The sequence below is a fragment of the Phalaenopsis equestris genome, unplaced genomic scaffold, assembly GCF_001263595.1.
Source record: "Phalaenopsis equestris unplaced genomic scaffold, ASM126359v1 Scaffold000873, whole genome shotgun sequence".
Lineage (NCBI taxonomy): Eukaryota > Viridiplantae > Streptophyta > Magnoliopsida > Asparagales > Orchidaceae > Phalaenopsis > Phalaenopsis equestris.
This window is the reverse complement of record NW_018165313.1, coordinates 1,120,778-1,135,535: the sequence shown is the minus strand read 5'-3', so window position 1 is coordinate 1,135,535 and position 14,758 is coordinate 1,120,778. Positions and strand designations below refer to the sequence as shown.

Genomic DNA, 14,758 nt, shown 5'->3' with positions numbered 1-14,758 from the left:
CCTTGCTATTCACGTCACGCCAGACACATAGCTACGAGAGACAATTGTACAGGTGCCCGCGGTGGGGACAAGGACCTGAAGACTGTAAATTCTTCATGTGGACGGACAATACAACTGTTTCTACGATATCCCAATTGGACACAGATACTAGGAGTTCGAGAGTACCACAACAGGAGACCACCGCATATGGTTCGAGTTCTTCCGTGTATACCGCACCCCATCAAGACACGCTTGCTCGGGGATTTGAGGTATCAGAAACGGGCAACATTCGTCATGATGTGACTTTACATGTCAAACTCAATATTGTCATATTTTTTCTTGTAATTTTAACATGTTATTTCTTCTTTTTTTTTTGGGGTCTTTCTATAATCCATATTAGAGTTCCATAAATGTGCATTGAACTTTCCTTTATATCACTATGTTTTGTTGATGTAATCACAACTTTTTTGAGTTATATAAATATTATTAAACTTTTTTTGCAATTTCATTTCTAGACATCTGAGAAAATAACATTCTGCTACACAGATTATTCATTCAACTCAAAAAATTTACAAATAAGCTGTTTACAAAACGCACAAACCAAACAGCTGAACTGCTTATTCAGACCAGGGGCAAAAGGGTCAATTTTTCACAATCAGCTGTTTTCCAGACGCGTTAACCAAACAGCCAGACAACTTATCCGGATCAGCTGGTCATCAGCAGATTATCAGGATAAGCTGCTTATCAGCAGAAGCTGGATAAGCTGCAGCTGCCCCAAACAGACCCTTAGTAAATCTGAGATTTACGGTCAAAATCTGTGAAATTCGTATTTTTTAAATCCGCAGCATACATCCCCTAAATCTTCAACATTACATCAAGAGCATTACTTTATAGTAAAAGCAAAATAATCAAATACATTTTTTTTAAAATATTAGACGAAAAGATAAATTTTAGATGCCTACGAACTAAATAACGACCACTAAAATATGCCAAAAGCATAGGTATCATATGATATATTTAAAAATTAAATTTTGTGTAATTGATATGTTAATACATAGAAATTGGGTGGTCGGAACCTAAAACCCCCTAAAACATATTCATCATTGTCTTTATAAAAGTAAAATACCGTCTTTCATCCATAAATTTATCATTTATCATTCCAAATTGTCATAAATGTAAATATCAAACTTTAGGGGGTAGAGATATAAATATATAAACATCATGTGGTATGTATGTAAATTTTCCGAAGCAAAAATTCTATGCTGTGTTCCTTCGAAGAACCTACGGCCTCCAAAAGGGCTTTTTTTAAACAGTCAAGTTACGTAAATATGAATGTATGTTCATGAGAAATTGGAAGGTATTTTCGTGATAAAAAGTTTTATATTAAGCTTTTAATTATTCTTGTAATTGTTATACATAAAAATAAAAAAAAGTTGGACAAATCATTTTCTTAACACTCTTACTATCTTATTAATTCATTTCTTAAAATATAAATATAAATATAAAAGTTTAGGTGTTAGATTTATAAATATAAGAGAATTACGTTTTATGCATGTAAGTTTATCAAAATAAATATTTTTATTCTTAATGAAATTTTATTAAAGTCCTCATTAAACTTTCTTAAGGAATTTTATTAAGTAGCTTTTGCAATGTTGATTACTTTCGCTTGGGTTTACAATATTGTCTCATAACCTTCAATTATGCATTATTTTTTGTTGAGAAATTAGGGCGAAGAAAATTAGGAATCGACACAAATCCAGAAGAACACAAAGAACACAAAGAGAACACAAAGAGATTTAATGAGGTTCGGCAAAGATGACTACGTCCTCGGGAGCAGAGCGGCGGCTTTTCAGTAATTCAAAAAAAGTACAGAATACAAAATTCAGAGATGATACCTAGGGTTATATACAAGTCTAATTTATAATCCTAGAAAGTACATAAGAAGAAAACATTGACCACAATATGTAATTGCCAAATTACCCATGTATCACACCCCCAACCCATATAATAAAACTCCCCAGATTTGGACAAAATCTTTCGCTCTACTCCGCTCCTGATTTAGCACTGTCCATTCATGACATATGAGCCATATCTAACAATTTTCTCTTTTAATTATTTTGTTATATGTTTTCATATTTTCACATTTATTTTAGAGTTCAAATTATTAAAAATCGTTATTTGTTTGCCCACAGCTTTGCGTGGACTGAGATCAACGTCTACATTTGACAAACATGTGGCAATTTCTTAAGGCCATGTCATTATTTGGAAGATTTACATACTTACCCTCAGTTTTTATGTACTTACAGATCGAATATCTAAACTTAAATCTTTTTTTGCATATACACCACTTGATTTGTGCATGAGCAAATGTATTTCAATTTTTTTACAAAGCTTAAATAGTGATATTTGTATGTGAAGTGAAAGATTTAGGTGATAAATATAAAAAATAAAATATAGTTGTTAGATATGCAAATACATAAAAAAAATGGTTGTATATATGTAAATGCCGCTATTTATTTTTACTTTTGGGGGAAAAATTTTTCTTTTGCCGTCTTAAACCAAACAACTAAGGCCTCCACATATTAGCCCTTTGAAGTTGTATGTTTCTGGCAACTTGGCAAATTCTATTCGTTCACATGCTTAAATTGACAAGAAATTTTTATTTATTTATTTCATATTTGTAGTTTTGCAGTTGGGTACAAACGCGCTTTGTAAATTGTGTATATTTGTCTTCTTACATCAAGAGAGAATGTTTAATTATTTACAAAAAAAAAATAAAAATAAATAAATAAATAAATAAGACTTATGAGTGCTAAAAACTTCACATTAAAAAATTAATATATTATTGTTTTAGAGTTATATGAGAATTAAACACACATTCAGATAATCAAAGAGAGATAAGCTGGAGGAGATACATTGACTTTTTACAAGAAAAAACCTTGAATAAGAAAAAAAATCAGAGAGTCTATTCCAGTTGAAATAATCCACTATGAATGATGATTATACTAGTTCTCTTCTCCTGAATTAGAGAAGATGAAATTACAAAATTGGACATCCGTAATCTGGTTGTAATACAACAGACTGAAAGAGTCATAGTCGATTATCGCGGAGGTAGTAGTTCGTCGTGAGTGTTGTAGACGGTGGTTGAGGTGTCAGTTTATTGTAAAAGTCGTAGTTGAGAATCATGACACTAGTAGGCCAAGTGGCCAGTGCGTCGGTTGACCATAGAGGATGTAGGGGAGAGTTGCGGGAGTTGTGGAACACGTAAGTCGTATAGGCCATAGTGGCGAGGAGCGATAACGTACATGGATCGCAGGGGTCAGAGTTAGGAGCTACACGAGTTGTGGACCACATAGATTGTAGTTGGTCACGTAAGCTGCAGTGATGAGTAGTAATGACATTTGTAGGCCGTGAGGGTCGGAATCGGGAGCTGCACTACATGTGGGCAATGTAAGTCGTAGCCGATAAAGTAGGCCTTGATAATGAGTTGTAATTGCCTCCGTAGGTCAAGGGGGGCGAAAGTCGGGAGCTGCATGAACTGTGGACCAAGTAGATCGTAGTTTGTCACGTAGGCATTAGTGGTGACTTGTAATGATGTTTGTAGGTCATGGGAGCCATATTTGGGACAATAGTGCTCGACAGCGGCCGACGGTGATCTACGACGACCTGCGGCGGTAAACGGTGACAGGGGTGGTGCTGGAATTCAGCTCCTCAAAGCTTTAACTTCTCTCTCAAGCCTCCAACCCTCTCTCATGAGAGTGGTGGGGCTCTATTTATACTGTTTTGGGTTCAATGAATGCATGAATATGAACTACTTTATTTGGACGGTTCGGAGGGCTTCCTTCGATCAAACGGCATTTGATGGGCATTTGAGTGTCTGAACGATGTCGGAATTAATAAATCTTAGGTTTGTTGGATTCTTCTTGTCGGGCGCTCGATTCTATTATAGACTTGCTAGATTTGACATTCGTTTAACCTTCTAAATATGTTTGGAAAACTTCCAATAGTGGTTTAATGACTCCATCAAAACTTGATTTAACTTAAATTAGACTAATTTTGTTAACATTGGGTTCTTCTTGTCAAGCTGGTTAGTTTAACTATAACTTTGCTGAAATCGAAGTTTCGGTTGAGTTTTTATTGAGGTTTGAATACTATTTGCTCAAAAAGTCACATCGTGATCTATGTTATACTTCAAGATTTGTGCCCGATGATGGAAATTTGCCAAAAATGTATCAATTTTTATTTTTATTTTTTTATTTGTATAAGGATAGCAAACTTTTCTAAAGAAGTTTTTCGTAAAGAAAGCTTCTATAAGGAAACACTTTACAAGTTTTCATGTTTGGAAAGAAGAGAAGTTTTTGATTGGTTCAACTTCTAATTTTACGGTGTTATTTGCTTGTGAAAGTTGCTTGTGGTGAATATTGGTGTTATTCGATTAATCAAATCTTCGGAGAGATAGTTAGTTATTTTTTATGTATTTATTACCCGACACAAGTCTTACAATGCCTATATCTCATTTGCTGCTTGGTCAAGTTGTTGCCTCGCTTGGACCGCACATTTCACCAGGTTTTAAGAAAATCTCGTCGCCGCCTTCGAGGGGGCAACCATCGAGACTGACTACTGGGGTGATTTTCGACGTACCCTTGATGGAGCTTGTCGCTACTGGGCAGTGAACCACCTCCACCTCCAAAGCTTCATTCGTGTCAAGTTTAGAGACAAGCTATTTTATGCTTGGCGTTTTGGGTAGATTGTGGGACTGACCAGTCGATCTTGGCGTCATGACTGATCGTTTTTATTTGAACAAGAAGCTTATGCCGCAACCAAGTTCTAACCTTTCACTTATATGATACTAGACACTCGGTCGGACATCTGTCTAAGGTTGAGTTCCTTTTTAATGGGAGGCGGCCGCCTAAACTCCTTTTCGGAATGATTGTCGTCGTACCCTTCACGGAGTTTAACTCTATAGAGCAGGGAATCATCTCTAATTTTTTGTCCAATCCAATCTTCGAGACTTATTTTGCAGTAAGGAAAGTTCATTGGCTTTCCCGCAGAGTGTTTTACCGCGGACGTCTATAGTGTCACTCTCAGTTATTTTTGTATGCCTTTAATTGATCGCGCGCTCTTGACGCCATTGCAGGTTATTTTTTATGTCTTTAATCGAGCAGACGCTCTTGGCGTCGCTGTCGATTTTACTACTCGGGTTCAGAAATGCTTGAACTCCTTGACATTGACCTCTCACATTAAAATACCAAATATTATAATGTACATATGTAATAGAATAAGCTTTGAAAAAAATAACATAATCATGCACCAGCAAAAATAGCAACCTATCTGTGGTCGAAGAGGACCATAGATATAGTTAATAAAGCAGAGATTTTGATCTGGCGCTGAAGGATTAATATATCATATCAAATTTCAAGGGCAGGTATTTTATGTAATTATGCTTCTTAATAATTGAATGGCAAACTTCTATTGATTTAAAGGATATTAAATATAGAAAAAAAAAATTTGAATATAAAAAAACCATCTCATTCAAAAAAAACACGTGACCTTGTTAGATTTGGAGACTTTAAAAGGTATGGAGGAGATGGTCGGCACCGCACCGCGACCGACTAGTTAGGTAGCTGACTCGGTGAGGCGGTCTGCCAGCAGATATGGCCAACACAATCAGTCCTGAGCGCAACAGAGAAGATAAGCATGTGCGGCCTTCGAGGTTAGTGGCAGGCCAGGAGATATGGCCGGTGCGGCGAGACCCGTATATGACATAGAAGAAAAACAGGTGGATAGCCTTTGCGAGTAGGCAGTTGGCCGATAGATACAACCGGCACGATGAGTCTTCCCCATGATAGTCAAGTGGTCGATGTGGGGCGTTCGTGCGACATTGAGGAATGACCGAGGTGGTGAGTGGCCATCACAAAATTTTGCGAGACAAAGAGGCAGCCAGTGCAAGGTGTTCGTGCTCCTGGGAGGAGTGATAGGTCGGTGAGTGGTCGAGGCTGAATTTTGCGCGGCAGAGAGGTGACCAGTGTGGGGGCATCAGTGCGACTAGAAGGAGTGACTAGGAGATGAGTGGTTGACATGAAATTTTGTGTGACAGCAGAAGCGTAGGTAGTCTCTAGATCTTGAAGAGGAAAACATGCACCCAATTTTTGCACACACCTCTGTCTTTATTGAATCTATCGGGAAAAGTGAGAAATTGGATGAGTTGTTAAGAGATTCTTGTAGATTTATGGAGAAAGAGATGGAGTAGATCTATGGAGAAAGAGATGGAGTTTCTTGGAGATGGCTGACAACGAGGAATAAATAGGGTGAATTCATTGTTGTACAAGTTCCCCCTTATGTTCTCTTTACTAGGAGTGTACCTCTAAGGAGTTCATCATTGGTGTTGATCCTCTTCTTGTTGATGGCGTAGTCTACGCTCAACGCACTTTTTAGAATGTTGAATCCGAAATCGTTTAGGAGACACACTCAAGGAATTGAGCATATTAGACCAAGCGAGAGGGAGAGGGAGAGAGAGAGAATGAGAGACAGGTGGGGAAAAAGAAACAACAAAACTTGCCCCGTAGAAACAAAGTAGAGCGTTCCCGGGCTCTTTGACCCTTTTATTCCTTGAATACAATGGTTACATTAAGAAGGGAAGGGGCCTTCCTATATGAGAGGGATTGTGAGAAAAAAACCAAAACCCCTAATATATATTATAGTCCTCCTATTTATAGAAAATAGAAATTTCAAAACATAAAGTTATATAATCATCCTTACTTTTTAAAGAAAGTTGCATAGAGTATTTTATTTTTCTTATATGGACTGTTAGATTATCTCAAAATGTATGTAGATCATCTTTGTATGTGCACTTCCATGACTTGATTTGAGATTCGTATATTTGGTGAATTATAATATTCACATCTAGGTTACTATTTCCCTTCAGATAAATCAAACTCCACCCTTTTTTTAATGTTTATTAAATGAGAAATATTATCATTGTCGACCATAGAATACTCATTCAGTATTAATGAAATTGTGATTTTTTTTTTTGAAAAAGTAAAATGGAGAACAAAGAGCGATAAGGCTCGCAAAGCTTTCATCAACGAGCTCCGACACTATATTTTAACATTATGGGTCTGTTTGGGACAGCTGCAACTTATTGAATAATCTGTTGATAAGTTGATTAAAAATATTTGTTGATAAGCTAGGTGTTGTGACTATTACAAATTTTTATTTTTTTAGAGAAGCCAGACCGCTGTCAGAAAACTGCCACCGAACCTAGATAGGTGCGTTCAACATTTTCAAAACGCATCAGCTGTCAAAACGCAGTTTACCCAAACATGGCCTATATTATATCTATATAAATTTTATGCAAGCATAAAACTAGTAGTAAATATAAACCTAACTTATCAAGGAGAAAGCAGGTAAGATTAGACCAACCGCATGAAGGAACATTCAAATGGATATCAACAGCAAAAGGTCTGAAATTTGTTCAAAATGTCTTTAGCAAAAGAATTCCATAATCACCTTAGCCTAATGATTAAGTTATGGTAATTAATAATAATAATAATAATAATAATAATAAGTATAAACGTGCATAATGTGCATTCATTGCAAGAACTATTTCCTTGCTTGGAAGTACAATTATTATAACTCAAAAGATACTACATGAACATGTTTCAAAAATGTATATTCTAATTGAGAACATAGATTCTAAGAATGCGGCACATTGAAAATTTGATTTTTCATATTTTTAAAATTGGTTTATCGCAAGAAGATAAAATATCCACAACTAAATAAAAACGAAGATTATAGTTGCAGTAGTTACTTGATACAGTTCAAGTTTTCTCTGAGCTTAAGAAAGTATCCTTTTCAAAATCATTGGTTGGCTACAGAAATACGTTTCTCAACATGAAGCCAGGAGCTTGATCATAAAGGTAAAGCCCGTCCTACATCCAAAGCAGAAAACAGCTGTTAGGGCAGTAGAGGACTGATATCAATTTATATATATATATATATATATATATAGGAAGAGGATTCCCAAAAACATGCTAAAGCAATAAGTGTGCTTGATTACAAAATGGAGTAAAATGCATCGTTTATATATTCTTAAAGATTATAAATAGATAGAAATATGACATACAAGAACTTCAAAATTTTAACTTTTTGGATAAGGTGAGGCTCTTACCATTCTAATTATTTAAATATCAAAGATGGAAAATACTGCAGATTCGAACAGGAGGTGAACCATAATGGCGGCTCAATTGAGAAAGAATCGACAAAGTGTTCAATAAATTTTGAGTCATCCTACAATTTGAAGGGATCATTATTATAATATTTTCAAATCTTTTTTTTTTTTTTTTTTGGCTAAAATATTGATTTTTTATATCAAGAGTTACTAGCACTTATTATTAGCCAAGTGATGCAAAACATTTTAGGATCAAAGATTTCTCACAGAACACAGGGAGCAAAAAACAAGCACGCAAAAGATTAAAATTTTGTATTTCGCCAACTCCTAACTTACTCTCTTTCAATGAGATATCTGAAAACACACAAAGCTTTCACTAAACGGTGATTTAAATTTTGCTAGAAAATCTTAGAGCTTATAACAAATTTAACTAAATCTAAATCACAAATAAGGTCACGTCAAGTCAAATCCTTTTGAGAGCTAAGATAAAGAGAGGAAGAGAGAAAAAGGAAGGGAGATAAGAAAATAGAGATTTTCTTGTAAACGTTGAGGCGCTCGACAGTGTAATTCCTCGAAGAAATAAAATCTTCTGCAGCTCCGTGGACGTAGGCAAATTTGTCGAACCACGTAAATCTGTGTGTCGCTCTGTGTTTTTTCTGCGTGCAATTTTACTCGTTCCACTTTTCGTTTTATTGCCGTCGTTTTTACAATAACTGGTATCAGAGCCCTTGTTCAAATCTAAAGAAGAACGATAGGTGGATACGAAGTGATGACATCGGGGATTGAGAAGTTCAATGACACAGATTTTGCTTACTAGAGGATGCAAATAGAGGACTACCTCTATGGGTAGAAACTTCATCTTCCGTTACTGGGAAAACGACCAAAAAATATGGACGATGCGGAATGGAATATGTTGGATCGACGGGTTCTGAGGGTTATACGATTAACTTACGATTAACTCTGTCGAGATCTACGATTAACTCTGTCGAGATCGGTTGCCCACAACTTCATCAAAGAGAGGACTACTGCAGATCTCATGGCGACTTTGTATGAAAAGTCATTGGTGTCATTGGTGAATAACAATGTGCATCTGATGAAAAAGTTATTCAACTTGAAGATAGCGGAAGATGTGTCTGCTGCTCAACACCTAAATGATTTCAATACTATCACAAATCAGTTGTCGTATGTTGAAATTGATTTTGATGATGAGATACGCGCGCTGATATTATTAACTTCATTGCCAAACAACTGAGAAACCATGAGGATGACATTTAGTAATTCTGCAGGTAAATCTAAGTGAAATATGATGATATTCGTGATTTGATTTTGACTGAAAAATGTCGACCGTTTTAATTTTATAGTTTGAAAAAGAGATAATTTTATAAATATAAAAATAATTTTAATACAAATATGTGATTTTGATTTTTTTTAAAGTAATATTTTAATTTTGAAATAGATGAGACCAAACGAGTTTCATATTGAATGGTTTGGATAACTGAGCGCAATACCATAAGTAACACACTTATCCCGAAGAATAAGCATATCACTTGTAGTAAACTCAATCAACTAAACTAAAGAATTTGTGACATTCGTTTGGTCTGCGAAACACTTTTATATGAGGCCAAAAAGTTCTCCTATCTAATATAAGGATTATATATGGTTTATTTTACTTAGGCTCCAAATTCCCTATAGAGGCAAGCCCCTATAGTTAATTACATCACAAATGACCAGGGTCACTTAAGAAAACTCTCAATTAAGATCAGTGGTTCTGCCTTTAAGATTTCAAAGTTTAAATTTTCACGATTGGACATGAGAAAATCAAATGGGAGTGGAAACAAGAACAGCTATTTTAAGGAATCCAAAGGAATGAAGAGTAGGGGATATCACGGATCCAGACAAGAACGGTGACCTCCCAACTATCTTATTGTTTGACTTTATATCTTTGAAATAATGTTATTTGATGTTTTAATCCTGCAATTTATTTAGAATTTAGGACTTGTATTCGCACGATATCTGATCGTGCAAATAGCCTAAAAAGATAGAGGATTTACACTGTACCGTACAGTAACCTAAGAATCCTAAAGTGTTAGGACTTGTAATTGCACAATAAGGTTATGCAAAAACCTAAAAGTGATATGTGAGGGTTTATGTTGCGTTAGGCAAACCACCTCGAAATCCCATGGGTTGTTATTTAAACTAAGGAAAGTGATTAGTGATATGAATCTGTTTTGACGTTGTTCTTCTGAATTCCATTGTCGTGTTGCCGACGGTGTTCGCTCCATGCCCCTCGTCGTAGCACCTTCGAGTTTGATGACAGTTTTAAATGGTACATGTAATCATTAGGTTGTCCTACACTAAGGTATAGTGTGTAATAAAGTATGCAGTATAAAAGACAAGAACAGTAGAATGTACAGTAAAGAAGAAGAACAGTATAATATGGTGTGAAGTAAAATGTTGTAATGTAAATCAAATTTGTATATCTAGGAGGTTTGCTGCTCCGTTAAACAAGCTAGTATTTATTGCATGAATAAAAGAAAAATTTCCTGAAAAACTCGAGAAAATCGATAAATAACCCACGACGGAAAACTCGAGAAAAATCGAGAAATGACAATTCCAAGAAAATTATCAAAATCTCGGGAAGATCCTAGAAAAAGGTCCGCGAGTGCTTTGCCCAAAAATTTCAATAAAACATACGAAAAAATTCGACAAGGAGAAAGAATAAACCGCAAGCACTCGGGTCGGAGCTAGGCTCAGATAGTATATATTTATACTTGAGGGACGTCGAAGGCTACTATCGGTCACCCGGATGTATAGAACCCGCCACTCAACTAGAAGGGTGTCCTACTAAACCTAACTTAGGAGGGTACTCCTTAGCCCGGTATCAGCAATCAACAAGTGAACAACCAAGTTGTAACACATGTAAAATTTATATTTTAGCATGCCATAGATTTCAAATATACAAAAAGGAAGTTGTATCAATTTTGTAATAAAAATATTGTATTTATTCTTATCAATTTGTTTTATAATTTTTTAAAAAAAAGTATAGTTGTTCATGAGTCGATCACGTCGTCGGGCATAGGACCGCCAACAACTTAAGAAGGTACGGGTCTCCCGCTAGTCTTGTATCGGTGAATGAAATTGTCATCCTACAATTTATCAGATCCCAGGATTGGGTCCTGATATCGTAGGATGAAATATCATCATGCTCTACCACCGGCGTGCCTTTGTCATCATCGCCCTAAGCCCCAAAACAAAACTGACATTTACTTGCGTCCTTACTTGATGGTTTCATATATAGCCAAATATGATATCGTAAGCTATATATGAGCACTTATGTGCAGACATAAGCACTGAAAACCGAACCAAGAAGCAAGGAAAAAAAAAATAAAAATGGGGATGAGAGAGAGGAAGAACTGATCCACCCAAAAGATCGAAAGGATGAATGGTGGAGCAAACCACAAAACTGTCATAAAAAAAGAGAGCCCATGATCCTTGAATAAATCCAAGAAGGATATCATTTTCTCAAATTTTATAAATGGATCAACCCAAGAAGGCTATCCCTTCTAAATTTTCTTTCAAACAGGTCAAAACGGGCCCAAAACTAATGTAACAATTGTATCCACGGCTTCAACACCTATATGTACTCACACACCCCAGCCTGAACCGATATGTGGCATTTATGTTATCCAAATTTTAATGTTGAATCTCCAAACACTTTTCCAAATGACAATTTTATAAGCTTTCAAACCCTTCATGAATCTGTTTCATATCAACTTTATGATTTCCCAAAATAAAGCTATAAAAGCCTTTTATATTTCACAAAATAAAGGAGAATAATCCATAGGGGGGACCTTCTAGCCTTCCAGAAAATCGTGTCAAAATTAAAATCATTTAATTCCAACTTTCATTAAAAAAAAAAACTTTTCATATCATATAAACATGAAATTATCCAGATAAAACCATATAAATGCTCAGAACCAGGGGCAACAGAGAGGGACAACCACCAGCCCAACTTATCTCATGAAGAGATCACAAGGTAAGGCTCACGGATAAGGGCAACAAGAGGAAGGCCACCACACATTTAAGTTCACGGGTAGGGCAAAGAAAGAGAAAGCCACCACAGAATAAGCCCACGGGTAAGGGCAGTAAACACAAGGTAAGGCTCACGACCAAGGCAACAAGATGGAGACCATCATCATTTAAGCTTGAACCAACCATTTTCAACATAAAAGAGCCAGTAAAAAAAGCTCATAGCCAAAGAAAATGAGAAGAAAGTTAAGTCTGAAACCAACCATAACACAAACCACAACAGTAAGACTCACGGCCAAGGGTAGAGAGGAGAAAACTAAGCCCCAAACCCAGCACAGAGCATCTAAACAGGACAAAAAGAAACCAGCTAGGATGCTCACGGTTAAAGGCAGCAGACCAAAACCACTAAACATGCTTCATGACAAAGAGAAAAGTCGCCACAAATTTTATCATTGTGCTCCTTTAATATATATAAGAGAGTGAATAGACAAACTATTATAGATAATTAACAAACTCACATAAGAATGAACAAACTCACATAAACTATCTAGATTGAAACAATTCTCATTAAATAAGACATGATAATGAGTTGGTATGCTCGAATCAAACATTTCCACTTAGAAGTAGATATTGAAATCATGAATTTCTTGATTACCAATAAAAATCTCAGGAGAGACGTTAAAGAAGAGCCTCCAACCAAACTGTGTCCACCAAAGAGGCAAACCGAGCCCAGCAAGAAAGACAAGACAAGGATCCAAAACAGGCACATCTGAGCTCAACAAAGAGGCAAAATAAACTAACTGTAACAGGTAGACGTGAGCCCAACAGAGGAGCAAGAACAAAAAGAATACCTCCAGCTGTAGTTCAATTCCAAAAGAGCCAGAATCGGACCCAACCAAATAGTAGAGCAAAGTAAATATTTCCAACATTTATCCATTCCAAAAGAACCAAAACCAAGTCCCAGTAGATGGGGCAAGACAGTTTCCAGCATGAATCCACTTCAAAAATAAAAAAATAAAAAAAACGAACCCAACAAAATGGGAAAACAAAGAATAGTTTCCAGCATTCATTCATTCCAAAAGAACCCAAAAAAAACGAGCTCACCAAATGGGCCAAAACAGAGAAACATCTCCCAACATACAGAGTCAAAACCAAACCCATCACATGGGCAAATCAGGCCTAGCATAGGGACAAACAGAACCCAATCCTCAGGCCAAAACGAGCCCACAAGAAAGGCAAAACAGGGCAAAAACTCCCAGCTAGCATTAAATCTAAAATGAAGCCAAAAATTGAACTCATCATGAAAAAAAACAGAGAAACATTTCCAGCATAGACTCAATCCCAAAAGAGCCAAACCGAGCCCATCAAATGGTCCAAACGGGATAGAACTTCCAGCATTTATTTGGACAGAAATAAAAATAATAAAAAAGCATTAACATTTCATTTCCAACATGAGTTCTAGATGAGCAAATATCATTTCAGAGTTCATATTCATGATTTCCCATGTATTTCGAGCAGAAAAGAAATGCAAGCTATCATTTTCCCCTAAAAAATCATCCTTCCTTTAACAATAAATTGATTCAGCAAGGAGAAAAGGAAAAAAAAGGTCACAATTTCCAGCATATAGGCATAGGAATAATAGAAGTGTAAGAAGAAGATTTGCATATGACAATAGATCGAAACATGCTTTCCTTAAACTGTTATTTCAACTAATCAGCATAAAACTTCTAAATCAGATACAATAAAAGTATGAAAGGCCCAATCTTTGATATCAATGCCGTTACGAAATACCTGTTAAGACAAATCAAAGCCTTATGAATGCATTCACTATTTTAGCATTTTCAACATGTGTCGAGCAGGGCAACAAAACAGAGAAGAGAAGGAAGAAGTACCTTGCTTGAGATTTCCTAAAAGAAAAACACAGAAAAAGGGCACCAAGCTTCCAAACGCCCAACACATAAGAACCTAGCCGAAAGAGAACTTCAACAGAGCCTCTCTTCCTAAAGGCTTCGAGAAACAGCAACCAACGAATGCTCCAAACTCCCAGCACACGAGAACGTAGCCAAGAAGAAATTTCGGCAGAACCTCTCCTCCTAAAGCCTCAGACAACAAAAACCTCAACTTCTCTTTTTCTCAAAAAATTTTCAACAACCCAAAACAACACTCTAAGAAGCTTTTTTATAGGCAGAGATGAGAGGGGGACCGCCATCTACCAGCCTCACTGGTAGTCGAATCAAATGACGAGGAAAGAATTGTCACAGTAAAAAGGGAGACGTTAGAGCCTCGAGAAGGAGAAGGGTCTGTTGACCTCATTTTTAGTGAGGTCTTAGTCTCCTACTCTTAGAACCTAGGATCTAGCTTTAGGAGTTCTTATTGATCATCCTAGTGGACTAGCGATGGAGCCCACCTCCCGTAGAACTTCAAGCCACTTCTTGACTCATTTTTGTGAAGAACTCTCATGAGTGGTTCCAAGCACTCAACTTTTAGTTGCAAGTGCTCAGGACCAACATGTAGAGGGCCCGAAATTGAGTTCCTATAGGATCAACAGCCTTAGGTGAACCCTTTGTGACTCGATTACTC

The 14,758-nt window shown here is 36.4% G+C and overlaps 1 protein-coding gene across 2 annotated transcripts in view; it reads right to left on the bottom strand.

The window, feature by feature from the left end:
• Nucleotides 1–7,648: 7,648 nt before the first annotated feature.
• The window catches only part of LOC110032000, a 21,081-nt gene continuing 13,971 nt past the window's right edge, over nucleotides 7,649–14,758 (bottom strand). The window contains exon 3 of one of the 2 annotated variants that reach the window (XM_020735494.1): nucleotides 7,649–7,910. In XM_020735494.1, the coding sequence (XP_020591153.1) occupies nucleotides 7,891–7,910 (20 nt within the window). In that variant the 3' untranslated portion in view covers nucleotides 7,649–7,890. Of the gene's footprint in view, nucleotides 7,952–14,758 lie in introns of both variants that reach the window. The other variant, XM_020735493.1, reaches the window with a different exon arrangement.